The following is a 26,099-nucleotide window of genomic DNA, read 5'->3' on the forward strand; positions in this document are numbered from 1 at the left end:
TTCTTTGATCGAAAAAAAAGGTTTAAAAAAGTATATAGTGCAAAACAAGTCTTCCTTCTATCCTGACACTCCTGCTTCTCCAGGTTCCCACATTAGGTGCCACTACCATCACCAGTTTCTTGTGTATTTTTCCAGAGACAGTCTATGGTGATAGAAGCATAAACATTTCTGTGGTTCCTAGTAAGGCAGGAACTGCAACATATAATGAATCTTATCTGTAGTAAATATAGGAAATACTAAATGTATTTCTATAAATAAGTATTTCTACCTGATGCATCCCCTTTGGGAAAGATCACTGATATTTGGGGGGAAAACATCAGTTTCAAAATTTTACATTTTATAAAGAATGCACCATAAATTAAGTTATGCAACAGTCAAAAATAATATTTGTGGTGAGGTGTCTGGATGGTTCAGTTGGTTAAGCAACCGACTCTTGATTTCAGCTCAGGTCATAATCTCAGGGTCGTGGGATTGAGCCCCACGTCAGGCTCCATGCTCAGCTGAGTCTGCTTCTCTCCTTCTGCTCATACATGCTCTCTCTCTCTCTCTCAAATAAATCTTTAAAAAAATAATAGTAATATTTGTGATATCTATGTAGTGATGAAGAAAGTGGAAAAGCCATAGTGTTAACTGGAGAAAGTAATATATGAAATTAGCCATGTAGCCACAAAACGCTGGTACATGCTCTCTCTCTCTCTCTCAAATAAATCTTTAAAAAAATAATAGTAATATTTGTGGAATCTGTGTAGTGATGAAGAAAGTGGAAAAGCCATAGTGTTAACTGGAGAAAGTAATATATGAAATTAGCCATGTAGCCACAAAACGCTGGTAAAAGACACTCAGAAGAAATACAAAGTAAGTGGTCACTGCTTATTAGGTTAACCAATTCTCAACTCAGGTGTGTGTTTGTGCCCAGGGGACACTGTCTGAAGATATTTTTGATTGTCACAAGTAGTGCGAGGAGGGTGCCCATGGCCTCCAGTGGCTAGTGGCGAGGGATGCTGCTACAATGCACAGGCAGCCCACACAACAAAGAATGATCCGGCAAGATCGAGAAACCTTGCTCTAAAGTGTGGCATCAAAACAGAAGGTCTAGGGGTGCCTGGGTGGTTCATCTGGAAGAGTATGTGACTCTTGATTCCAGGGTGGTGCGTTTGAGCCCCACATGGGGTGTAGAGATTACTTAAAAAAAGAAGAGGAAGGGCGGACTCACTGTCGCTACTTGTTGGTATCCTTCCATGGGCCTCAGTGGGATTTTTTTATTGGGTCAGAAAAATAAATTCCAGGTTTGGACTTAGCAGCCAACCAGGAGTTATTACAGAAAAGAGCAAAGCTGGGTTCTTAGAGCCACCAGGGTGGAATCACCCAAATCTAATACTTAATCTGTCTCTCCTGCTCTTCAGGCCCCACAACAGAGAATGATCTGACACTGAGAAATGGTGTCAGTAGTGCTGACACAGAAAATCCTGGGTTAAAATGGCTTTTCCTATTTTCCAAACTGTTTATGATATCGTTACTTTCATAACTTGAAATATAAAATCTTAAATTCTTAATTTACAAGGAAGTAGTCTTTGAGGGAGAAATAAGGAGAGGTTTGAGCCTTGCCAATGCTTTTTAACAATAGATGAAGTGAACAGATGTGACACGCTGTCCTGCTTGCCTTGCTAGGAGAACTTTGAGGTCTTCCTGTCCTTTGGAGATTACAGCAACAGTGCCCTGGTCGCAGAGCTCCGGGAACAGTACATCAAAGCTCACGAAGTCACACAGACCAAACACAAATCCCAGGGCACTGCAGAGCCTGCACCTACTGAGGACAAGAGCCTCAGCGCTGAGTCCAAGCTACACAGACAGGCGCTGGTGCTGCAGGTATCCGTGCAAGAGCGGGAGGCCGAGCTGACCTTGAGAGCCTTAAACCACGGGAATCTGGAAGCAGCCCTGAGAAGGTGCAAGTGAGTCCCAGCCCTGTGCAGGCATGGCTTATCTGAAGCAAGGAACACTTGCTTCCTTGACTTCTGTGGTGATAGGGTCAGGCCAGTGACATTTTCATTTTCATGGAAGTCATTCTTGGTTTCTCACTCTCAGAGCCTAGTTTGGGTTTCAGGGTCAGAAAGTGGTAACATAGGGGCACCTGGGTGGCTCAATTAAGCATCCGACTCTCGATTTTGGCTCAGGTTGTGATCTCAGGGTTGTGAGATCAAGCCGTGTCGGGCTCCACTCTGGGTGTGGAGTCTGCTTGAGATTCTCTCTCTGCCCCTCCATCCCCCCTCATTCTCTCTTTCTCTCTCTCCTTCTCTTAAAAAAAAAAAAAAAAAAAGTGGTGGCATAGAAGGCAAGTAACTAACAAGGAGTTGTTGGGTAACCTAACTGTCTTGCACTCCGACAGTTGATGGTGTCCCAGATAAGTTTGAAGACGAAGCACATTAGATACCATGAATACATCTTAAAAACATTTTAAATGATGGTGGTGGTCATATATTAATCCAAGAAAGGCAAATGCATTTGCATTTGCTCTGTGTGCTCTAACTTCTGACACATCTTTTTTTCCAGAGACTTATTTAAGTATCACTGCAACGCAGACACCGGAAAATTGCTGTTTCTGATGTGTCAGAAGCTTTGTCACATGGTGGCTAACGACGTTCCGATGGCAACACCTGTCGGCCTCAATCTTCCTTCAGAAATACATGCGCTAGCTTGCCAAGCTGCCACCATCTGCAGCCCAGGTGACAAGATTTATAATACACATAGTTTTGTTTCATACTGGTCTTCCACATGCTGTCTTTGTACAAATGGACCTTGCTGTAAGGACAAAAGATCATTGTCTCCATTTTATAAAGAGCCAGTTATAATCGATCCTCTATGGGGACTACTGTTTGCAAATATTTACAGGTGTTAACAATGTCATTTCCAACTATTGATACTCACTTTGATGGGATTGTGAAATTCCTTGCCTCTCCATCTATGATCTTCTCAGCTGAGCTGAAGAAAAAAGTTGAACTGCATTATTTAGGGTAGTCAGAGCTTTGTGGAAACTTTTCTCTCTACCCTGTGGCTGCCTGTAGAATTTTGAATGGTAGTTACTGGAAGACTGTTTTCATTATTTCAAACACATGAAATATTGGTATAATGATTTTTCTCCCATTTTCTTTCAGATTTTTTACTAGATGCTTTAGAACTATGTAAATATACCTTAACAGCAGTAGAGCTTTCCAGGCAGTGCCAAATGGATGACTGTGGAATTCTAATAAAAGTAATTGCTTTTAAATTTCTTTTCCTTAAACAAAACCCCTACCCATCTTTTATGTACCACTTTTAAATCACTTGCATAGTTTACAAAATACCAAATCCACCTCTTGTGTTTTCTTATTTGAGGCCAGAAATCTCAAGGGCATGAGACCTATTTTCCAGTCACATTTATGGGCCAATTTAAGTTGCACTATCTTTTGGAATGTTGGGACTCAAGCCAGGCATCTCTGGACATTGTCCTCCTTTTAAGAATAACAATTTAATTTAAAATGGCGTTATTATGAGCCACAGACCTGAAGAAACAGACTCCACGGTTGGTTTTGACCCTCAAAACTGCATTTGGCTCTAATACATCTGCTCTTGGGTTCTGCCTGGTGAAGGTGGTAGTTGTGTTTTGGACTGTATTTACTTGTGTCATTTCTGTGTGATTTGGCATTCAGACTTCCTTCGGAACTCACAAAGACCCATATGAAGAGTGGTCTTACAGTGACTTCTTCAGTGAAGATGGGATAGTACTTGAGTCGCAGATGGTACTCCCGGTTATTTATGAATTGATTGCATCACTCGTGCCTCTCACTGGTAAATGTCACTTGTGTTGTTATTTTCCATGTATTTCTGCCTTATGCAAGTTTAAACTGCGGAGGTTTGGAACTAGAACCCCACATGGTAGTATGGTGAGTCCGCAGGCATAATGCTGAGCAAAAGAAGCCAGACACAAAAGAAGACATACCATACTGTCTGATTTCATTTACATAAAGTTCAAGGACAGGCTACAAGGAAGCCGTGCTGTTGGATATCAGGGGAGTGGCTGGTTAGGTTACCTTAGGGGTGGGTAATGACTGGAATGGGGGCAAGACAGGGCTTCAGGTGCTAGTAAGGTTCTGTTTCTTGGTTTGGGTGCTGTTATATGGATATATTCACTTTATCGGGTTGTACACTCATCTGTGTATTTTTCTATATATACTTAAATTTTTTTTACAGTGGCAGTTTACTTTAGGACATTTTTTGATAATAGCACAATATTTAAATATCTCTTGGAATATGAGCGAGTTGTTTTATTTAGTTTATGTACTTTACTCTTTTTTGTAGAAAGCAAGAGACATCCCTTGGATTCTACAAGTTTACCATACCGCTCTATTAATGAAGGTATTTGACATCAGAAATGTACACTGTTGTGTTAAGATTTTATAAATACACCAATACAGAAATTCCTTGAAATCTTGGATACGAGTCTAACTTAATGTTCTTGATGTGGTTACTTAGTTATTACTGTTACCATATTATTCTTCCAGCAGGTCAGGAAAGTGTGTCATTTGGCTTATAACAGTAACTTTTATGTATCTGTTCATAAATTTGGTCTTCCCAATGGAGAAGTGGGTTTTTTTCGGTTAATGACTTAAGCATCTCAAAATAGACAAGTTACAATTAAACTTAGTTATTTTCTGGTTTAAATCAAGCCCATGTTAATTCATATACTCACTTTTGAGAACCAATTCTATGACCTCAACTCCATTGAAGACATAGGCTGTCCCTGGAAACAATTTTCAGTAATAGGATCTTTCTTTCTTTGAAAAAATCTAAATGGATTAAAGTACTTTTACTGAAATAAAATACTTTTGTCATTTCACAGGAGACAATCTTATTTTACCTATTATAAACTCCATCTCTGCCCTGCTCCAGAACCTTCAGGAATCTAGCCAGTGGGAGCTGGCCCTAAGATTTGTCATTGGTTCATTTGGTACCTGTCTTCAGCACTCTGCATCAAGCTTCATGAATGCCAGTCTGAGTGGAAAGGTACAGTTTTGAGAACAAAATGCTTTCACTTTGGATGAATACAGATTACAAAAGCACTGCCAAACAAAGGAATTTACAGTCCGCATTTTCTAGTTTGGCTCTGGAGCAAGGACAATGATAATTTGTCAGATTTAAGAAACATTTGTTGAGCAGCTGCTGAGGTTCGGGTATAGTTCAGGGTTCTTGTACTCGTTTCATACTCAATCTTGACAACCACCCGGAGAGTCTCCATTTTGCAAATAAAGAAGCAGACTGAGGGAGGTGAAATCAGTCGTCTGAGGTTTTAGGTTGTAGTAGTGTGTCATCTTATTCCAAACCCAGTGACCCCATTAGGTTAAAACTCTATCTGCTATTTGTTTTACTGTGACCCAAATTATTATAATTATAACCTGACAGCATCATTGAAAAGAGTCTAGAAGACAAAGTACCTGTTGACAACATGCTTATGAGAGTAGTCTCAGGGAGAATTGTATTCACTTCTACTGTTCTATTGATATTTATTAAATGCCAATTAAAAAAAATTAACTTTGGGACGCCTGGGTGGCTCAGTCGTTAAGCGTCTGCCTTCAGCTCAGGTCATGATCCCAGGGTCCTGGGATTGAGACCCGCATCGGGCTCTCTGCTCTGCGGGAAGCCTGCTTCTCCCTCTCTCACTCCCCCTGCTTGTGTTCCCTCTCTCGCTGTGTATCTCTCCGTCAAATAAACAAATAAATTCTTTTTTTTTTTAAAGATGTATTTATTTATTTGAGAGAGAGAACGAGAGAGAGAGCACATCAGAGGGGGGAGGGTCAGAGGGAGAAGCAGACTCCCTGCCGAGCAGGGAGCCTGATGCGGGACTCGATCCAGGGACTCCAGGATCATGACCTGAGCCGAAGGCAGTTGCTTAACCAACTGAGCCACCCAGGCACCCTAAATAAATTCTTCAAAAAAAAAAAAATTTTAACTTTATTTAAGTGTAACTTTCAAAATTGCACATTTTTAAGTGTATCACCCAATGTAGTCACCATGTCACCAACACCACAATCGAGATAGAGAATATTTGAAATGGTTCCTTTTGCCCCTTCCCAGTCAATTCCACCACCCCCCTCCCCTCCAGCCGTAGTGGTCTGGTCATTGTAAATTAAATGCCAACACATTTTGCATATAATGATGAATTTTCAAAGTTCCTTAATATTTGAGGAAAGTTTTCAGAATGATGCATAGACAGAAATGGACCTAAAGGTTCTTTTGTTCTTTTCTAAAAGTTGTTTGGAGAGGCTACATTAGTTAAATCAAAGCATGTTGTTACGGAATTGAAAGAGAAAGCCGTTACATTTATCAGGGGAAATGCTACAACATTACTGCACAAAGTGAGTATCTGTTCTTGGTAAGCTCTCTCTTTCTCTTTTTATTTCCTCCTTTCTTCTGGTTGCTTCTGATTTCTCAGTGAGGATAAGAGTGAGGGATGGGGAGACGGTGTTGGGGGTTTGAAGAGAAGTGATGGAATTGTCACACAGGGGAGAAGAAAGGAGTTCCATGCTATATAGAACTTGTTAGAGTTGTTTCCTTAAATTTATGATAATGATAAAGGATGTTAAAATGAAGCAAACAAGTTGGAACTGAGTTACTCTAAATAACTTTTCATGAAACACTTATTCTTTCCTAGGGTCTATAATTAAATTTAGTAACGAGCCTTCAGAGACCAAATTTTGTTTTGATTGTAAAGAATGTTCTTCTCTTGATGCTTTCCTCTGATAGGTGTTTAATTGTCGCCTGGTGGATCTTGACTTGGCCTTGGGTTACTGCACTCTCTTACCCCAAAAAGAAGTGTTTGAAAATCTCTGGAAGCTCATAGATAAAGCATGGCATAATTACGACAAAATTTTGGTATGACCGGAGGAAGAACAGCCTCAGTTCTTGAAGTATTAAAACATTTAAGGAAGAAATGAAATGGCTTTGCCCTCAGATCTTAAAGACTTATGCAAAAGAAATGTCAAGCTTACTCGCTTACTTTCTACCAGCTTTTCCTTGACTAGTGGCTCACTGGTGAATGTGTATGCAGGTTATAAGCATTGTTCAAACCAAAGAATTATATTTTTAATTTCTTAAATATGTATGCAGCCATAGAACTTGATTTCTTCTACTTATTTTCAAGTCTTAGACCCATGAGCCTGTTCTTTTTGTAGGACAAGTTTAACAGATGCAAAACTTCTCTTTGATATTCTTTGTTTTAAAATTTGCTTTTTGTGGGGGTTTTGTTTGCAGGATAACCAAAATTTGGCCTTTTCTTTGAAGGAAAGCCAGACTAAATTTATGGCATCATACTAAAAGTTGAGTGACCTAACTATTGTTTGAATAATGACTGTGTATCACGCAATATGTAACGTTCCATCCTGTTATTACAAAGAGAGGTTATGATTTTCATTATTGGGTTTCATCTAAAAGGTATTAGAATGTATTCTATTTGCAACTGAATTTTATATTTTAATTTTTTAGGCAATATCTCTGGTGGGCTCTCAGCTGGCCAGCCTCTATCAGGAAATAGAAACGGAGCTTAAGTTCCGTGAGCTCAGTACTGATGCCCGGTGGGGTATTCGTCTTGGCAAACTTGGTGTGAGTATTCTTTGGAGTGCCATGAAGTTTCATCCATTCTGATGATTTTCCTCAGGAAAAGTTAAAACAAAGATCTCATTTTCCTTTTCTTCAGAGAAAGGATGTATATTGTGGACTCATAGATTTTAGTTATATTAAGTATACACATTGGTGTTTTCAAACAAATAAGGACCGTTTGCTTCATTTCCTTTTTTCAATATTTTCAAGGAAATCAGAAGGGGCTTGACATTTTTATATGCTTAGCTTTCTCATTTATAGAAATATATCTAACATTAACATCTAAGGTGTTTCAGACCTAGCCTTTAGCCTCCTACTTTTGTGCTGCTGTTTGGTTAAAGACAACATCAGTGTATATACAGATATACCGAGGTTTAAGTACTCCTACTAGGGAAAAGTCATTTTTCACTTTGTAAAAACAAACAAAACCCTATTTTCATTATACTATGCATGAAAAACATTTTACCTTATTCGCAAATAGTGGACTTATCAGGAATGTAATCACTGCAGAAGTGGTATGTGTTTTGAAGCCTAATTCGTATGCAGTAATGGGACTGGTTATAGCTAACAACCACGCTTGACTGATGAAGAGCCACAGGTTAGTGTGACTAAGAGAGATATTGGACCCACAGCCAAATATACCTGAAACCTCAGAATCATGGTCAAGCTGAGTAGGATGATTAAAAAAACAGAAAGTTGGAGGAGTCTAGAAAAATATTTCTCTATAAAAAGGCAAATCACCACAGTGTCCTTATTCTAGTACATTTTACTTTACTGGGATTTTTGTTTTGCTCTTTTTATTTCTAGATTTCTTTCCAGCCAGTTTTCAGGCAACATTTTCTCACCAAGAAGGACCTCATTAAAGCTCTTGTGGAGAATATAGATATGGACACCAGCCTCATTCTGGAATATTGCTGGTAATTCTTTAAACCTTAGTGGTATTTTTTGCTGTTAGCTTAACAAACTGGAAGTCCTTACTGCAAAAACACAATAATAAAGTTGATTATTCCTTTTTTTTTTTAAGATTTTATTTATTTATTTGGCAGAGAGAGACACAGCAAGAGAGGGGACACAAGCAGGGGGAGTGGGAGAGGGAGAAGGAGGCTTCCCGCTGAGTGGGGAGCCCGATGTGGGGCTCGATCCCAGGACCCTGGGATCATGACCTGAGCTGAAGGCAGACACTTAATGACTGAGCCACCCAGCTGCCCCTAAAGTTGATTATTCCATGTGGTCCATGGACCTCTGATGTTTACTTTTGTTTATCCCCAAACTGAGTAAACCCCAGAACCAGATTAAATTCTTTTAAGTTATCACCCTTTAAGTCCACTGTTAAGTGTTTCCCCAACTTGCCTCATGATGAGCATCACCTGGGACACCCGATGGGGCACCTGATCTAAAATACAGATTCCTGGGCCCCTCCCTGGTAGTTCTGACTCAGCAGATCTGGGCCGAGGCCCAGGAATCTAATCCTTAATGAGGAGTTCCAGATGATCCCCATGTTCAGGAAAGTTTGAGAATATGGTTACGAGCAATTGAACTTATAAATCAGATTAACTCAGGGTCATCTTAAATTAAGACATAATGAAGAATATGATTTAGGGAGAATTTTTAAAAGTAATAAGTGAATAGAGAAAACTAAGACTGAATGTTTTGTTTATAGATAACAGTTCAGTGTGATGAGTAGGAATAAATAATCTCAGGCATTTATTTAATAAATAGGATGACCAGTTTGCTGTCACATTATCAGTTTCAAAGTTCTTTCACACACACCACCATTTAATTTTTTACAATTTTTATTGCATATTCTCACCAATTTATGTATGAGAAAACAAACCCCATATTAGGTGACCTGCTCAAGGTCAAATAATAAGTGACTGCTTTTAAAATACTGAGTGCTAGGGGCGCCTGGGTGGCTCAGATGGTTAAGCATCTGCCTTCGGCTCAGGTCATGATCCCAGGGTCCTGGGATTGAGTCCCGCATCGGGCTCCCTGCTCCTTGGGAGCCTGCTTCTCCCTCTGCTTCTCTCTCTCTCTCTGTCTCTCATGAATAAATAAATAAAATCTTAAAAAAAAAAAAAAACGATTAAAAAAAAATAAATAAAATACTAAGTGCTATAACCCTCATCCAGTTGGTGACAGATGAGTGAAGTCTGAATTACTGTTAAGAGCACACTTCCTCACCAGGCAGGTACCCAGCTCTTCCTGTGGATGAAGGAGAGGTTAGTGAGGACCCTGGCTGCCACCATCCTGAACCTGCAAGTCAAAAGCTATAGACTGCTCCTAGCTCTAATTAGCTTCGACTAACTGTACTTTGAAATAACAAAACCATGCCATTCTTCAGTTTGGACTGCTACAAATCCAGAATGGGGTGCACACACTGTCTTGTTTATTAATTTGAACTCCTGGTAGATTTTTGCCTTTTGGTTTTGTAGTATTGAGCCCTTTTCTGAGCTGTAAATAGCTAGAATAATGTCAAGTTCATTTCACATTCTTGTTGCTCGTGTGGCATTAATGATTTGTATTTGTGTGATAGTGACACTTTTACCCCAAGGAGTCCAGCTGAATAAATTTAGATGGCCTTTAGAATTTCAGGGAATGACTTTAAAATGGTACTTCTTAAAGCTTTTCTTGATATTTCGGTTATTCTGTGCAGCAGATTAAACTACCATCTTATTGATAGGGTTTAAGACATTGGAATTGTCTCTGTCTATATTAATCTCATTCTTAATTTTTAAGTCTTTATTTTTCTAATTCAGATGGAACATATTAAAATCAAGGTTCCACATAGTCTCACCCTTCAGGAATAATCACTGCTAAAAGAGTTTGGCCTATATTGTTCTTTATTTCCCCTATGCAAATGCTAACATGCATTCTTTACACTCCTCAAAAACAGAATCATACTTTACAAACCATTTTGTAGCATGCATCATTCACTTAGCAAGATGTCTTACAAGACTGGGACATATAGCCCTTCCTCATAGCTCTTGAACTCTGGTATTCCTTTGTATGAATAAGTTATTTAGCTCCATATCAATGGATGGTTGAGTGGTTCTCAATTTTTAAATATTACAAACAGTTGTTGCAGTGGACATCCTTATATGTATATCTTGGTGACTTCTGCAAAGTGTGTGAAAGTGGAATTGCCCTATGAAAGGAATTAAATATTTTCAATTTTATTACAAATTTCTCTCCAGTATTGTGCCGTGTCAACATGGCTGCCAAGAACAAGTTCTGATTTTTTAAAGGCAGTAATTAACCCTGATGGCAGGTATATGATCTGATAATGAGACTAGGCAATGAGAGGGTTATTGGAGTCCAGTGATGGGAGCGTGTAGGGGAGAAATTGTATGGACACCCACGCATGCGGGGAAGTTAATGTGTAATGGAATACTTCTTTTAGCACATTTCAGTTAGACTGTGATGCAGCTCTCCAGCTATTCATCGAAACACTGCTACACACCAGTGCCAGCCAGAGCCAGGGAGACGCGAGCACGCAGTCCGCAAAGCAGCAGCACCCTAGACTCCTGGCCAAAGCCCTGGAAATGGTTCCTCTACTGACGAGCACAAAAGATTTGGTCATCAGTCTTAGTGGAATACTCCACAAGGTAGATGAACGGGAAATGAATGTATCGGGTCACACCAGCCATCCCTCCAACCCTTAGTCTATTTAGAGACGTTGAGCAACAAGCTGGACATGCAAGTCCTATATTTTTTACAACTTTCAATTTTGATAATTTTAGATTTCTATCTTTTTAATAATTTAATACAACAATTTTCTGGTCTTTTTTTTTTTCTGAAAATAGAAATAACCTTTTTTTTTTTTAAAGATTTTATTTATTTATTTGTGAGAGAGCAAGAGAGCACAAGCAGGGGGAATGGCAGGGAGAGGGAGAGGGAGAAGCAGGCTCCCTGCCGAGCAAGGAACCTGATGTGGGACCCGATCCCAGGTCCCTGGGACCATGACCTGAGCCGAAGGCAGACGCTTAACGACTGAGCCACCCGGGTGCCCCCAGAAATAGCCTTTTTTTTTTTTTCCAGATTTTTGAAAATAGTACACATTCTTTGAAAAGATCAAAGTAGAAGTATAAATTAAAAAGTGACATTTCTCTATAACCCCATTCCCATAGATAAAAATGTTAGTAGTTTGGTGACTATCGTAGGCTAAAGATCCTACCCTGTTACTCTCTTTTTATGACAATACACATCTTTCTCATTTTTAACAGATATGTATTATTCCATAGTGTGGAAAAAACATACTGTATTTAACCAGGCCTTTAATGGATGGACATTTAAATTGTACATTTCACTATTATAAGTTGTTACAATGAGGGGCGCCTGGGTGGCTCCGTCGTTGGGCGTCTGCCTTCGGCTCGGGTCATGACCCCGGGGTCCTGGGATCCAGCCCCACGTTGGGCTCCCTGCTCCGCGGGAAGCCTGCTTCTCCCTCCCCCACTCCCCCTGCTCGTGTTCCCTCTCTCGCTGTGTCAAATAAATGAATAAAATATTTAAGAAAAAATAAGTTGTTACAATGAAAATCTTCATATATATACATATTTGCCCTCTTGTCTGATTATTTCTTAGTAGATCTTTATGAGAATTAAAACTTTTAGGTTGAAGGGTAGTTTCTTGGGGGAGTCAAAGTGGGTGGAAGGGTAAAGAGGATTAGAAGACTACAAGAAATACTTCAGTTTTATATTTTGCCTGAAAATCAGCTAGAAATAATATAGACTTGCTCAAAAGTTCTAGGTACTACAGAAATCATCTTCCCACTTAGTTCAGTGTTATTCTTTTGACTTTATTTGGCATTTAAGAAATGGAAAAAAAGTAATGGTGTGTGGGCAGAAACAAAGAACAAAGAGAATACTTCCTTTCTCTTTATGAACATATATAGATGCCACCCAATTAATTCTGGCATTTCAGTATATGATTAGAGCAAGAATGCAATCCTTTGAAAAACTTTTGCTTGGGGGTCCACACTTTCAGTTACATCATTTCCAAGAAAAGGTCCATTTCCTCCTATTGTACTTCTCCTGTTTTAAATGGAAGACATAGAATTCTAGGGGCACCTGGGTGGCTCAGTCGTTAAGCGTCTGCCTTCGGCTCAGGTCATGCTCCCAGGGTCCTGGGATCGAGCCCCACATCGGGCTCCCTGCTCTGTGGGAGGCCTGCTTCTCCCTCTCCCACTCCCCCTGCTTGTGTTCCCTCTCTCGATGTGTCTTTCTCTGTCGAATAAATAAATAAAATCTTAAAAAAAAAAGAATTCTAATTAAAACATCTTACAGGGACGCCTCGGTGGCTCAGTCAGTTAAGTGTCTGCCTTTCTTTTAAAAGATTTTTTTTTGTATTTATTTATTTGACAAATAGAGACACAGCGAGAGAGGGAACACAAGCAGGGGGAGTGGGAGAGGGAGAAGCTGGCTTCCTGCGGAGTGGGGAGCCTGATGCAGGGCTCAATCCCGGGACCCCGGGATCATGACCCGAGCCTAAGGCAGACGCTCAACGACTAAGCCACCCAGGCGCCCCTAAGTGTCTCCCTTTGACTCAGGTCATGATCCCAGGATCCTGGAATCGAGTCCTGTGTCGGGCTCCTTGCTCAGCAGGGAGCCTGCTTCTCCCTCTGCCTGCCGTTCCCCCTGCTTGTGCTCTCTATCTGACAGAAAATAAATAAAATCTTTTTTATAAAATTTAAAAAATAAAAAATTTTACAAAATTATGAAATTTTAATACATTTATTGTTTCTAGATTTTTAGTACCCTAGGAACAGCTTTCTTTTTAAAGTCACTTCAGAAACATTTTAAAGAACATTTGTTTATCCTGATAGAACTAATAAAGAGCTAATTTTGAGCTAAGAACATTTCAGGGTTTTTTTGTTTGTTTGTTTTTGAGAGAGAGAGCACCTAAGCAGGGGTAGGGGGGCAAGGGCAGAGGGTGAAAAAGAATCCTAAGCAGGCTCCGCGCCCACCATGGAGCCAGACACAGGGCTCAGGGCTCGATCTCATGACCCTGAGGATCATGATCTGAGCTGAAGTCAAGAATTGGACGCTTAACTGACTGAGCCACCCAGGTGCCCCCATTTCAGTTCATTTTTATTTTTATTTTTTAAAGATTTTACTTATTTGACAGAGAGAGACACAGCGAGAGAGGGAACACAAGCAGGGGGAGTGGGAGAGGGAGAAGCAGGCTTCCTGTCGAGCAGGGAGCTCGATGCGGGGCTCGATCCCAGGACCCTGGGACCCTGACCTGAGCCGAAGGCAGACGCTTAACGACTGAGCCACCCAGGCGCCCCTTCAGTTCATTTTTAAAAGAATAATCTAATCTAACACCATGGTGCAGTGAGATTTTATATTTGTAACCTGTGTTGATGACCATAATTGAATAAAACCATCTCCTGGCCTGACCATCTTAAGTTTTGATATATTTTTACTTTTATACAGTTGGATCCCTATGATTATGAAATGATTGAAGTCATCCTAAAAGTTATAGAAAGAGCCGATGAAAGGATAACCAACATTAATATTAATCAGGTATAACTAATATATTATACATTTAAAAATTATCTTTATGCTTCTTTTTGGATCATTTACAGAATTGCAGTCACGTAGTATCTTTCTGGACTATCCTTTATGCTTCCTATTTTATTCCTGTCTTCTTTGAAAGGGATACAGAAGTAAAAAGACTTCTCATGCTCTCTGTATTTTATTATTTATCTTAATCCCGTTCTTGCTTTACTAAAGCAATTTAAATTTGTCCAAGAGCATGAAGTCACTAAAGTACTGATTTGGAAGAATTAAAGCAAAATTTTTGTGATTCAGAAGAAGGGGGAAAAAAATAGCATGTGAGACCCAGAGTTAGATTCCACTTTCTATATTAGTAGGTAGGACTGACTCAATTCTAGTGCTTTCAGTAACTTTTTAGTCTTTTCTAAATTTTGGTCATAGTAGCTTTTATCTCTTTTTAAATTGGAGTTTTAAAAATTAAAAGACAATGGGTTGATTCAAAAGGTTTTACAAGCCCCAAAAATATCAGATATAAGCTCAAGAAATATAAGGGATATAGAGGATTAATTTTAGATCTACTGCCTATGTATTTAAAATGAAATAGGGTATTTTTGAGATATCTCAGACTGTTCAAACACGACATGAGGAACTGTCAAACTCATAAACATCCCACCAACAACAGGGTTCCATTAGTTTCTCCACACATAATTTCTTTAATCATTGTATAAATTATGGTTTTGGTTTAGAAGAATAACTTTAGAGGTAAAACTACAAAAGCTTTTTGTGTATCTTTATGAAAACAAGACCTTTTCGGGAATGGAAATCCATGATGCTATCAAGTTAGACAATTCAGAAACAAGATTGGTTTAATCTCACAGGAAATTACATTTATATGTGTATATATATATATTTTTTTTTTTAGGCCTTGAGTCTTCTGAAACATTTGAAATCATACAGAAGAATATCTCCTCCAGTGGACCTAGAATATCAGTATATGTTGGAGCATGTGATAAGTTTGCCATCAGCTGCCCAAACTAGACTGCCTTTTCACCTAATATTCTTTGGCACAGCACAGAACTTCTGGAAAATTCTCTGTATGTTCCTTAACTTTTCAGTATTACTGAATAGCTAATTTTTTTTTTCTTAAGCAAATCATATTCTTCTTGTTTCCTTTTTAGCTACAGAACTCAGTGAAGAATCTTTCCCAACACTGCTCTTAATTTCTAAATTAATGAAGGTAATGGGTTGAGACTTTATAAGACATATCTTTATACCCTCTAGTTAGCTTAGACCCTGTGTAGGGTTTTGTGCTGCTTTCAGGTAAACCCTTAAAGGTGCGCATATAAATCAGCCTTAACTTTTCTTGTCCTCTCTTTGAAGTTCTCTTTGGACACTCTCTATGTGTCTACAGCCAAGCATGTTTTTGAAAAAAAACTGAAGCCGAAGCTCCTGAAGTTAACACAAGCTAAATCCTCAATGCTGATTAACAAGGAAATAACTAAGATCACTCAAACCATTGAATCCTACTTACTGTCTATAGTTAACCCAGAGTGGGCTGTGGCTATTGGAATCAGTCTTGCCCAGGATATCCCAGAAGGTATGGATTCTTCCTCTAAATGGGCTCAAAATGGTTGGCTTGTTGTTTTGAACTTGCAGTTAAAAAAAAAAAATGGACTCTCTGTCTTTAAGGAGAGGCATTTAAAACTATCGATGGTAGTTAAAAATGTTATGTGTGCCCTCTGTCTTCACTTGGTGCATTGCTGACATTGTTAAAATTTGCTGAATGTTGAAAAGGCTCCGGTGAAGTCAGCAAGGCTCCCTGTAGCTTATCAGGGTGCAGGGATGTGGGTGCTCTCCACCTTGTCGGTAGGGATAGAAATTGATGCTTCCTAGTATCCACTCATACTTCTAGTAATGAATCATTACGTGTTCTTACATAACCAAACGAGCACACAAACACAGGCACGCACTGCCATGTTTTTAGTTGTAACAGAAATTGAAAATAACTATTTTTTTTAAATGTTCATTTGTCAGGAACTTGTTTAAAAATATAGAGCATAGGGGCGCCTGGGTGGCTCAGTCGTTAAGCATCTGCCTTCAGCTCAGGTCGTGATCCCAGGATCCTGGAATCAAGCCCTGCATCAGGCTCCCTGCTCCGCGGGAAGCCTGCTTCTCCCTCTCCCACTCCCCCTTGCTTGTGTTCCCTCTCTTGCTGTGTCTCTCTCTGTCAAATAAATAAATAAAATCTTTAAAAAAAAAATAGAGCATATTCATAGAATGGAATACTATGTAGTTGACTTGGAAAGATAGCCAAGGAATCTGTATAGTGAGAACAGTGAACTGTATGTACTACATGTATGATCTTACTCCATTTGGATTAAAATGTGTGTGTCCTTCTGTCCTGTTTAAATTATTTTTTTTACTCTGAGTGTGTATTCTCATTTTAAAAAAATAACCTTTTTAATTTGTCTTGATTAAAATTTGCTTATAAATCTCTTTGTCTTTTCAGGTTCCTTCAAGATGTCCAGCTTGAAATTCTGCCTGTATCTAGCTGAGAGATGGCTGCAGAACATCCCATCTCAGGTGTGTCTGAACTGCTTGGTGGAAGGCTCCTTCCTCTCTCTTTTCACTTAACTCGTGCTCCCCTGGTGAACCTTCTCATCCTGCTCCGGGGATGGGCATCTTGGAGGGTTGGATGCCTAAAATGGAGAAAGAAGATTAGGGTTTGTGTAGCTCTGTAAGGACGTAACTAAGGCAGGGAGGGACCTTGATTGATAAAGATGAATTCTTTGCCTCACCTGAGGTTTAGAGATGAACATTTTCCTTTTGCTTGTGATTTTTTTTTTTTTTAAAGGATGAAACACGTGAAAAAGCAGAGGCTTTGTTGAAGAAGCTTCATATCCAGTATCGGCGGTCAGGCACTGAAGCCGTGCTCATAGCCCACAAGCTGAACTTGGCAGAGTATCTGAGAGTCATAGGAAAACCCGCACATCTCCTTGTCAGTCTGTACGAACACCCGAGCATCAGTCAACGAATTCAGAACTCGTCCAGCAAAGACTATCCAGGTGAGGACAAGACGCCGCACATCTTTCTGCTCAAGGAGAACTATCAATTTGATTCCCAGTTATCTTGCATTGAAAGCTTGGGGTTTTCTTTTCTTTTCTTTTTTTTTAATTCTTTATCTTGAATATCTTAGATATTCACACAGCTGCCAAAGAAATTGCTGAAGTTAATGAAATTAATTTGGAGAAGGTCTGGGACATGTTGTTGGAGAAGTGGCTATGCCCGCCCACAAAGCCTGGGGAGGTGAGTCCATTCTCCCGGAGGATCTGTTGTTCTGTCTCTTGTCCCGCACTGACAGAACCTTCTAACGAGGGGCTTAGACTCTTAGAACAAGGAACGTTGGCTCCTTTTAATACCTTCTGTTATCTGATGAGTTTTAATGGGGTTGTTTCCTTTTTCTTTTCATTTAAATATTGTTTTGCAACTATTTTACCTTTTGGTGATTCTAGATTAACTCTTGTATAAAAGAGTGGCCTGTTCTTAGGGTCATGTGATTTAACTTTTTAGTGGAAATCATTTTTTTTTATTTTTTTATTATTTTTTTAAAAGGGACATTGCATTGTTTTTGTTTTTTTAAGATTTTATTTATTTATTTGACAGGGAGAGACACAGCGAGAGAGGGAACACAAGCAGGGGGAGTGGGAGAGGGAGAACAGGCTTCCCGCAGAGCAGGGAGTCCTATGCGGGGCTCGATCCCAGGGCCCTGGGATCACAACCTGAGCCGAAAGCAGACGCTCAACGACTGAGCCACCCAGGCGCCCCTAGTTGAAATCATTTTAAATATACGGAAAAGTTGCAATAGTTGAAAATAATTCCTGTACATCCTTCACCCAGTTCCATCAATGTTTAACATTCTGCCATATTTGTTTCACCCTATAATATATATATATATTTATAATATTTTTCTGGGCTGTCTGAGAATGAATTGCCTATGCATGCCCCTTTACCCCTTAACAAGTTTGTATTTCCTGAGAACAAGGCTTTTCTCCTACTTAACCACACTATCATTATCAAAATTAGATAATTGAAAATTGATACATTATTGATATACCACAAACATAGGCTCAAATCTATGATCCATGTTACAATATAATGAATTGTCCCAATAAGGGTCTTTAATAGCAATTTCCCCTCCCCACTCCTTCACTGGGACCAGGATGTAGTCTAGGACGATGCATTGCATGTATTTGTTGTGTCTCTAGTCTCTTTTAATCTAAAACAGCTCCATGGCTTTTCCTTGTCTTTTATGACACTGATATTTTTGAAGAGTACAGACCAGTTATTTTATAAGCTGCCTCTCAGTTTGTGTTCGTCTGATATTTCCTCATGATAAGATTCAAATGATGCAGTTTGGGCTAGAATCCTGCCTAAGTGATGTCGTGTCCTTCTCAGGGTATGACATATGGAGGCCTCTATCTATTTGCCCTAATAGGTGATGTGAATTTAAATAACTTGGTTACGATGTTGTCAGTGTCCCTATTAACATAGTTATACTGTATTTCTTCTTTTTGTAACTATTAGGGGAGACAATTTAATAACCTGCTCCTCTTCAAACTCCTTTCCCCACCACACATATAACCCGATTTAGCATCTACTGATGATTCTTACTCCAGTCTGTTTTGACTGTGATGGGATATTGATATTTTTAAAGGGCGCCAGCCAGTTGGTTTGCAAAATGTCTCGGTCTCACGATGTTTCTCATGATTAGATTCAGGTTGTGTCTTCTTGGTAAGAACACCGTATAGGTGACGTGTTCTTTTTAGTGTATCACATCAGTAGGCACATAGTGTCAGTTTCTTAGAAATAGTGTCATTAACATCTAAATTTATGCTGGGATTCGGCATTCCAAATGCAGAATTTTCTGTACTGCTTCTGCATTTTCAGGCAGAATTCAGCCAGAGAGACTTCCTCTATCCAGCTAGGCAGATATGCTTGAAAAAAATCTATTTATAAACAAATACTATAACTGGAAAGACATTAGATTTTTAATTAGTTTTTATATCCCTTGGTATTCATTGTAACAAGTATTTCTTTGTTTATGAAGTGTTTATGAAGAGCAAGGACTGTGCTTTATTGGACACGGTTAGAAGCATAGCTGGGCCACATAGCTAGGCCACATAGAATCTGGTTGACTCAGAAACCGGCATGTTTTAACTTTTACGTAAATTTGGAGAACTGAACGACAGCGTCTTGAGGCCAGGAACTGTGTCTGTACCTAGCACCTTGCACATGGCTTTGTAAGTCCCAGGATATACCGAATTACTGAACGACTCTTTAAAATCCATGGAGTCCTTTCCTTTTAAAAGTTATCCAATGACTGTGAGCACCAGGAGGACAGGAACATTTGTTTTGTTCACTCAGGCCACCTTGTGCCTGGAATTGTGCCTGGCACATAGTACGTGCTCAGTAAACATTTACTGACTGAATAAATGTGAGGAAACCCCTTTTTAAAGGAAAAATCTTTTCATAAAGTGATGGGTTTTACTCTGATTTCTTCTATGTAAACATAATTCTGTATATTGGGTTTTTCGTCTGATTATATTAGCTTATATAGTCAGCAAACTTTCAGTAGTTTTTTTATTTTTTATTTTTTCACTTTTTCAAAGAAACCGTCAGAATTATTTGAACTTCAAGAAGACGAAGCACTACGAAGGTACTCTTTCTTTACTTACATGTGCCTTTATCTTATTGCCCAGTAAGAATCTTACAATAAATCTGTCAGAGGTTGGTTTTGAAAAGACTTTGTTCATGTAACTTGGGTCAGAGTCTCTGAGAGGAATCATTCCGTTGATATATGGCCATGAGTATGTACAACTGTCTCCAGTGGAATAAATAAGAAACAACCAAGATCCAGAATTTCTGAACCCTCAGTGAGTCCCTACCAATGTTGAGGGTTCCTAGAATAGCTTTAGCAAAGAAAGCACCTCAAGCAAAGGAGAACTCTCTTTATTTGCTAGGACTCTGGCCCCAGACCCCTATGTATTCTCTCACCCTGGTAAGCTGGGCTGGTTCCCGTATGGGCCACCAGGATTCCTTTCCCCTTCTAACCTGAGACAGACCTAGGAAGGCACATTGGTTTCATCTAATGTGCTAAATCTGATTGGTCATGGCTTGCCAACTGTATCTGGGCCCAGATCAAAAAAGATGTGGTAATCCATTAATGATGCTCGGCACAGGCATGGGAGAGGGAGTGGTGACAGGCACGGCAGCTTTTTGCCATTCCTGCTCTAGACCAAAAGTGGGTCAAGTAACTTGTGAAGCCCTGCATCAGCCTTGGAGATCTGATAGGGAACGGCAAACCCAAGAGAAGAATTTCCCCTGGCTTGGCCAGAGCTGGCTTACCACCCCCTCCAGTCACTCCTTTCCTGTGGACCCCACCTTGTCCTCGCTTAGTCGTTCAGACACAGGGGCACCTTTGTCTAAGCAAGAGGTAGATTCATCCTGCAACGTCCAACTGAATCAGTCACAATGGAAAGTCTTAGAGGGAAACAATTCAAAGAGAGAGAAGAAAAAAATGAAGATCCTAAGGAGATCTCAAAGGGGTACTTCATGCCAATTTTGTAACTTCCTGCCTTTTCCCACCGAAAGTTCCATCCTCTCCCTCCCTTGTACCCTTGCCCACCATGTCCATCTTACTCTCCTCTGGAGGGGGCCAGTCAGGCCTGAGTCTAGAGGTTGAACACTTAACAGGTCCTGTGAATTAACACAGAATTTTCCATGTGTCCAATGTACTTTGTAGCTGTAGTTTGCATTAATTTCTTAAATAGAGGGGCACCTGGGTGGCTCAGTCGTTAAGCGGTCAGGTCGTGGTCCCAGGGTCCTGGAATTGAGCCCCGCATCCGGCTCCCTGCTCTGCGGGAAGCCTGCTTCTCCCTCTCCCCCTCCCCCTGCTTGTGTTCCCTCTCTCGCTGTGTCTCTCTCTGTCAAATAAATAAATAAAATCTTAAAAAAAAAAATTCTTAAATAGAATTTATTTTTTTTAAAGATTTTATTTATTTGACAGCGAGAGAGAGAACACAAGCAGGGGGAGCAGCAGAGGGAGAAGGAGAAGCAGGCTCCTTGCTGAGCAGGGAGCCCGATGCGGAGCTCGATCCCAGGACCCTGGGATCATGACCTGAGCCTAAGGCAGACGCTTAACGACTGAGCCACGCAGGCGCCCCTTAAATAGAATTTAAATTGTCAGAGACTGACTAGCTGATAGATGAGAAGACTGAGGCCTAGCATTTATTATTACACTTGACCTTAGCCAAAAGGCCGAGAGACGATTAGCATTTATTATTTTTATTATCTTTAGCTATGATTAGAACTCAAGAAAAGATTAAGCATCCGTTAAAGGGAAAAGCAAAAATGCCTTTGACCCATAACCCTTCAGGCCCATGTTTGGGATGCCTAGTGACTTTTTCTAAGGACTGTAAAACAGGTCTGTTGTTTGGGTAATCTGTCACTAAATTAAAATCTAAATGTAATTTAAAATATTTTTTCCCAGAGTCCTATATCTCCTTCAGTCTCGTCCAATTGATTACAGTTCAAGAATGCTGTTCGTGTTTGCAACATCAGCTACAACTGTAAGCCCTGGACACGGAGTCAGAACTCATCTTTGCATCTCAGCTTAGCATTTTTTTCCTGCATATTTTACCATGCTTGATATCATTAACAGATGATTAAGATAATGTTCACTTATTCAAAGTAGTGCATATCTTACTTCATAATCAGGATTGTAGTATCTGCAAGCCCCATTTAGTGCTGGCTTCCATAACATCCTGTTTGGCAGACTGAACCTATGACAGTTCCCACGGTTATCTGTGTTCATAGTTATTAACTCCTTGGTTAGGCAACATTCCTACTACCAGGGGCCCTTCAGGACGGGCTGCACCCTCTAGTCATGCTCCCTCCCTCCCCACTAAACTTTAGCTACACTAAACTTTCCCTTTTCCCTAAAGGCAACATCACCTCTTTGGCCTTCAGGCTTTTGCCTGTGGAACTATTCTGAGGCAGTTGAACAGAGGGAGAGAAAGGGTGTAGAGCCAGGAGGCAAATGGGTCTTGGCTAGAAGGAGAAAAGAGGGGAATTCTCAGATGCTGATTATATGTCCTCGACAGCAAGAGGGGGAGAAAATCCCTTTTATCTTTCCTTGCATATTAGTTTATCTGTTAGTCGTTGCTTCAGATAAAAATGGCGTTCCATGAAAAGTGCCCAGTTCAGCTCACAGCTCATTCACATACGTGCTTTTCCCTGAAAAACCATCTGTCTGCAGTATGCTCTACATGTGCTTCCCGTCTGGTCACCCAGAACATTGACGAATACATTTTAATTAATGAATATGTATTCAGGTGTGCACTCGTTAATGTATTCAAGAGCTGAGGTTTCATAAACTAATTTTTACTGTTCCACCAAGAACCTTGGTAAGTGGAAGTCACCTTTGCTCGGCAGTGAAGAACGCCCTGGCAGCCCAGCGGCTAGCTGTCTGTCCTACCCTGACTGGCCCCAGCAGTTTTACCCACCGGGGCAAGTATCAATGCGGTGTCAAGGCAAAGAACGTCTAGTATCATTGTGAAGGAACTTTGACCCTTTCCCACTTGAAAGAGTCTGAGGGAGGCTTGCCGGGGGTCCATGAACCACACTTTGAGAACCACTGGTTCCCTAAGGGCAGAGATTGACTTTAATGTTAAAAAAAAAATGAGGTTTCTGTTACCTAAGCTGAAACTCATGTACGCAGCCACAGCATGCGTGCGTCTCTGCAGATCTGCTTTGGTTTTACAGACCCTGGGTGTGCGCCAGTTAACTTTTGCCCACAGAGCACGAGCTCTTCAGTGTCTTCTGTATTTGGCTGACAAAGAAACTATAGAATCTCTCTTCAAAAAACCCATAGAAGAAGTGAAGTAAGTAGAATTTTTTTAAATTGTGTTATGAAATGGGAAACTAGGGGCTCCTGGCTGGCTCAGTCAGTAGAGCATGTGACTCTTGATCTTGGGGTCATGCGTTCAAGCCCCAAGTTGGGTGTAGAGCTTACCTTAAAAAAAAAAAAAAAGAAAAGAAATGGGAAACAGGTTGGTTCTTTGGAAGTGTACGTTAAGCCCCTTAGTTTGTAAGAGTGCGTTAGAATAGCCGAGTAAACCTAGTTCTGCTGCCTTGAATGTCCTCGCCATTTTGGCAAAGGGGACATAGGCCTCTGAGAACATCTTGTTTCCCTAGTTTTTTGAGGCATTTAGGAACTGAGTGTTTTCTTGATCTTGTTCACATTGATTTCTTTCTACTCTTATATTCAGTGAATATATTTAGAAGCCTAAAAAATAGACATTTAAAAACAAAGAGGCCTAATATTGCCCTATGGTGGCTTTTATCTTAAATGTAAATGTGGTCTATAAGAATGAGTCCCATCCATGCCTCTGTTTTCCAGATCTTACTTGAAATGTATAACTTTTCTGGCGTCATTTGAGACTTTGAATATCCCCATCACATATGAATTATTTTGCAACAGTCCTAAAGAAGGAATGGTTAAGGGTCTATGGAAAAACCACAGCCATGAATCCATGGTATGTACTTGGAGCTGTCTGAGGGTGGGTCCGCCATCTTCTCTGATGCACCATACTCACCCAAATGCCTGAAACCAGAGACACTCTTCACTCCTGAGCAAGCCTACTGCTCTGAGACCATTTCTACTTCCCTATCCTGCCAGGTGACACGCAACTTGGGGGTCCCCTTACGTCTGTCCTTTAAAGCCTGGGGCTTGAGCCCCACCAGCAGGAGGACACTTCTGTAGTCCCGTCCCAGGGCCTGTGTGTCCTCGTCCAGATGGGGAGGAGAGCCTGCCTCTAAGCCGGCAGGGGCGCCGCTCCTCTTCTCGTTGCCTGCGGGAGTCCGGTCTCTGGGGCAGTCGGAGCCTAGGGCGAGAAGGTTACGGGGCCAACAGGCAAACTGCTCTTGGGTAGAAGGAAGGCAGCAGGGAAAGTCCAAGATGCCGTTTGAATCCGTGACAGCAGGAAAGAAACAGAATAACCTTAGTCTCTTTTTTTCTTTCATTAGAGGGATGGGGGGCCTTCCCTGAAATTAGGCAACAGACGCACCTACATTATGAGCGTATTTTCGTGTAGCCGGCCTACCTTTTCCACAGGTGCTTTGACCCCTGGTATCTTGAAGCAGTATGGTTATTATTATTTTTTAAATTTATCTTCCGCTTCAGGCGGTCAGATTGGTGACGGAACTTTGTTTAGAGTACAAAATCTACGACCTGCAACTTTGGAATGGACTCTTGCAAAAGCTTCTTGGCTTCAATCTGGTAAGACCCCGTGCCCCGGACCGCCGTCTGTGTGAAAGCTTTCGCACAGCGACTCTTAAGCATTCTGCCCGGATACTTGTGATTGAGCAGATGTACGCTGCAAACGTCCACCGTCCTTGGGCTCGTGCCAAGCTTAACTTGGTCTCGGGCTAGAGGAAGTGCTAACTCAAAAATGACATAAATTTCCCTGGAAACAAACGGAAGCTTCCCTGACCTTTTCTGATATTTGTGATGTAGTAAGTGAACTTCCCTGGTCGTTCTCACGGTAGAAATTTTCTTTTGAAAATTTAAGAATCTGATATTTCATGTTGAAGTTTTCCATTTTGGTGATTTTCTGAACTGTATTTTTCCCCCCCCAGATTCCTTATCTAAGGAAAGTTTTAACCGCCATCTCTAGTATCCATTCTTTATGGCAGGTATGTAGTTTCCTGAAGTAAATTTTATAGAATTTAATCCTCAGGAGCACCCGGAGAGCTCAGTTAAGTGTTGACTCTTGATTTCAGCTCAGGTCTTGATCTCAGGGTCCTGGGATTGAGCCTCATGTCAGGGTCCTGGGATTGAGCCTCATGGCACACTCTGCACTCAGCAGGGAGTCTGCTTGAGATCCTCTCTCCCTCTGCCCCTCCCCCTACTCGTGTACACTGTACCCGTATGCTCGCTCTCTCTCTCAAATAAATAAATAAATCTTTAGCAACAACAACAACAAAAAGAATTTAATATTTATACTCAATGGCCCTGTGGCTGCCGGGTACATGAGGTAAAGTAACCAGCTCCTCAGATAGAACTGATGTCCCGTTAAAATGGCTCTGAGGGGGGCACCTGGGTGGCTCATTCGGTTAAATGTCTGCCTTCGGCTCAGGTCATGATCCCAGGGTCCTGGGATCGAGCCCCACATTGGGCTCCCTGCTTAGTGGGGAGCCTGCTTCTCCTTCTCCCTCTGCCTGCCGCTCCCCCTGCTTGTATGCTCTCTCTCTTTCTCTCTCTCTCTGTCAAATAAATAAAAACTTAAAAAAAAAAAAATGGTGCCAGGACCCAGAGTACTTGGCTCAGAGGTTGCCTCTTGGAGGACCCCGCCAGCCCCAGCCCTCCAGGCCTCCTGAGCCACACCTTCACGCAAGCTCTCCAAACCCTGGCTCTGCCGTAACACCTGTCACAGTGTAATTTGTTGTGTTACACATTCGACTGCCCCTCCTGGGCTTGGAAGATCTTTAAATCAGACACCATGTCTTATTTATCTTTTCTAAATTTCACAAGTTGTGTACCATATAATCATTATATAATGTGGAAATATTTCATCTATTCTTAGCTTAATACATTAGAAAAATATAGAAACATGCTGAGTAAAACATGAAAATTCTCCCTTACCATTTCCCATCAAAATTATCTCCCCAGAAGTAACTACTGTTTACACTGTTTTCTTCTAGAACTTTCCTATTACCATATGAGCACGTGCATGTGTGCGTCTGTACGTGTGTGGGTGTGTATACATTTTTGTACATATAAATGCAATGAATTCTAGATTTTTTATTGCCCCACATAACGTTGGTGCCTCAGAGACTGTTCCATACAGCACATAGAGACCTATTTTCTTTTGTTAATTGAGATATAATTCCCATGTAAAATGTACACTTTTAAAG

The 26,099-nt window shown here is 40.6% G+C and overlaps 1 protein-coding gene across 2 annotated transcripts in view; it reads left to right on the forward strand.

The window, feature by feature from the left end:
* Positions 1 to 26,099, forward strand: part of KNTC1 (kinetochore associated 1) — a 75,363-nt gene that overhangs the window by 41,629 nt on the left and 7,635 nt on the right. Inside the window, exons 34-57 of one of the 2 annotated variants that reach the window (XM_028092439.2) lie at positions 1,669 to 1,949; positions 2,548 to 2,720; positions 3,150 to 3,247; positions 3,684 to 3,822; positions 4,333 to 4,389; positions 4,874 to 5,037; positions 6,282 to 6,386; positions 6,775 to 6,903; positions 7,513 to 7,629; positions 8,434 to 8,543; positions 11,027 to 11,231; positions 14,061 to 14,150; positions 15,046 to 15,217; positions 15,302 to 15,360; positions 15,504 to 15,720; positions 16,633 to 16,706; positions 16,978 to 17,188; positions 17,320 to 17,429; positions 19,793 to 19,839; positions 21,673 to 21,751; positions 22,947 to 23,065; positions 23,584 to 23,719; positions 24,367 to 24,462; positions 24,822 to 24,878. In XM_028092439.2, the coding sequence (XP_027948240.2) occupies positions 1,669 to 1,949; positions 2,548 to 2,720; positions 3,150 to 3,247; positions 3,684 to 3,822; positions 4,333 to 4,389; positions 4,874 to 5,037; positions 6,282 to 6,386; positions 6,775 to 6,903; positions 7,513 to 7,629; positions 8,434 to 8,543; positions 11,027 to 11,231; positions 14,061 to 14,150; positions 15,046 to 15,217; positions 15,302 to 15,360; positions 15,504 to 15,720; positions 16,633 to 16,706; positions 16,978 to 17,188; positions 17,320 to 17,429; positions 19,793 to 19,839; positions 21,673 to 21,751; positions 22,947 to 23,065; positions 23,584 to 23,719; positions 24,367 to 24,462; positions 24,822 to 24,878 (3,045 nt within the window). The remainder of the gene's footprint in view (positions 1 to 1,668; positions 1,950 to 2,547; positions 2,721 to 3,149; positions 3,248 to 3,683; positions 3,823 to 4,332; positions 4,390 to 4,873; positions 5,038 to 6,281; positions 6,387 to 6,774; positions 6,904 to 7,512; positions 7,630 to 8,433; positions 8,544 to 11,026; positions 11,232 to 14,060; positions 14,151 to 15,045; positions 15,218 to 15,301; positions 15,361 to 15,503; positions 15,721 to 16,632; positions 16,707 to 16,977; positions 17,189 to 17,319; positions 17,430 to 19,792; positions 19,840 to 21,672; positions 21,752 to 22,946; positions 23,066 to 23,583; positions 23,720 to 24,366; positions 24,463 to 24,821; positions 24,879 to 26,099) is intronic. The other variant, XM_088019375.1, reaches the window with a different exon arrangement.

Source organism: Eumetopias jubatus, unplaced genomic scaffold (genome assembly GCF_037043125.1).
Source record: "Eumetopias jubatus isolate StellerSeaLion01/CBP00866 unplaced genomic scaffold, mEumJub1_p1.0 scaffold_16, whole genome shotgun sequence".
In the NCBI taxonomy this organism is placed as follows: domain Eukaryota; kingdom Metazoa; phylum Chordata; class Mammalia; order Carnivora; family Otariidae; genus Eumetopias; species Eumetopias jubatus.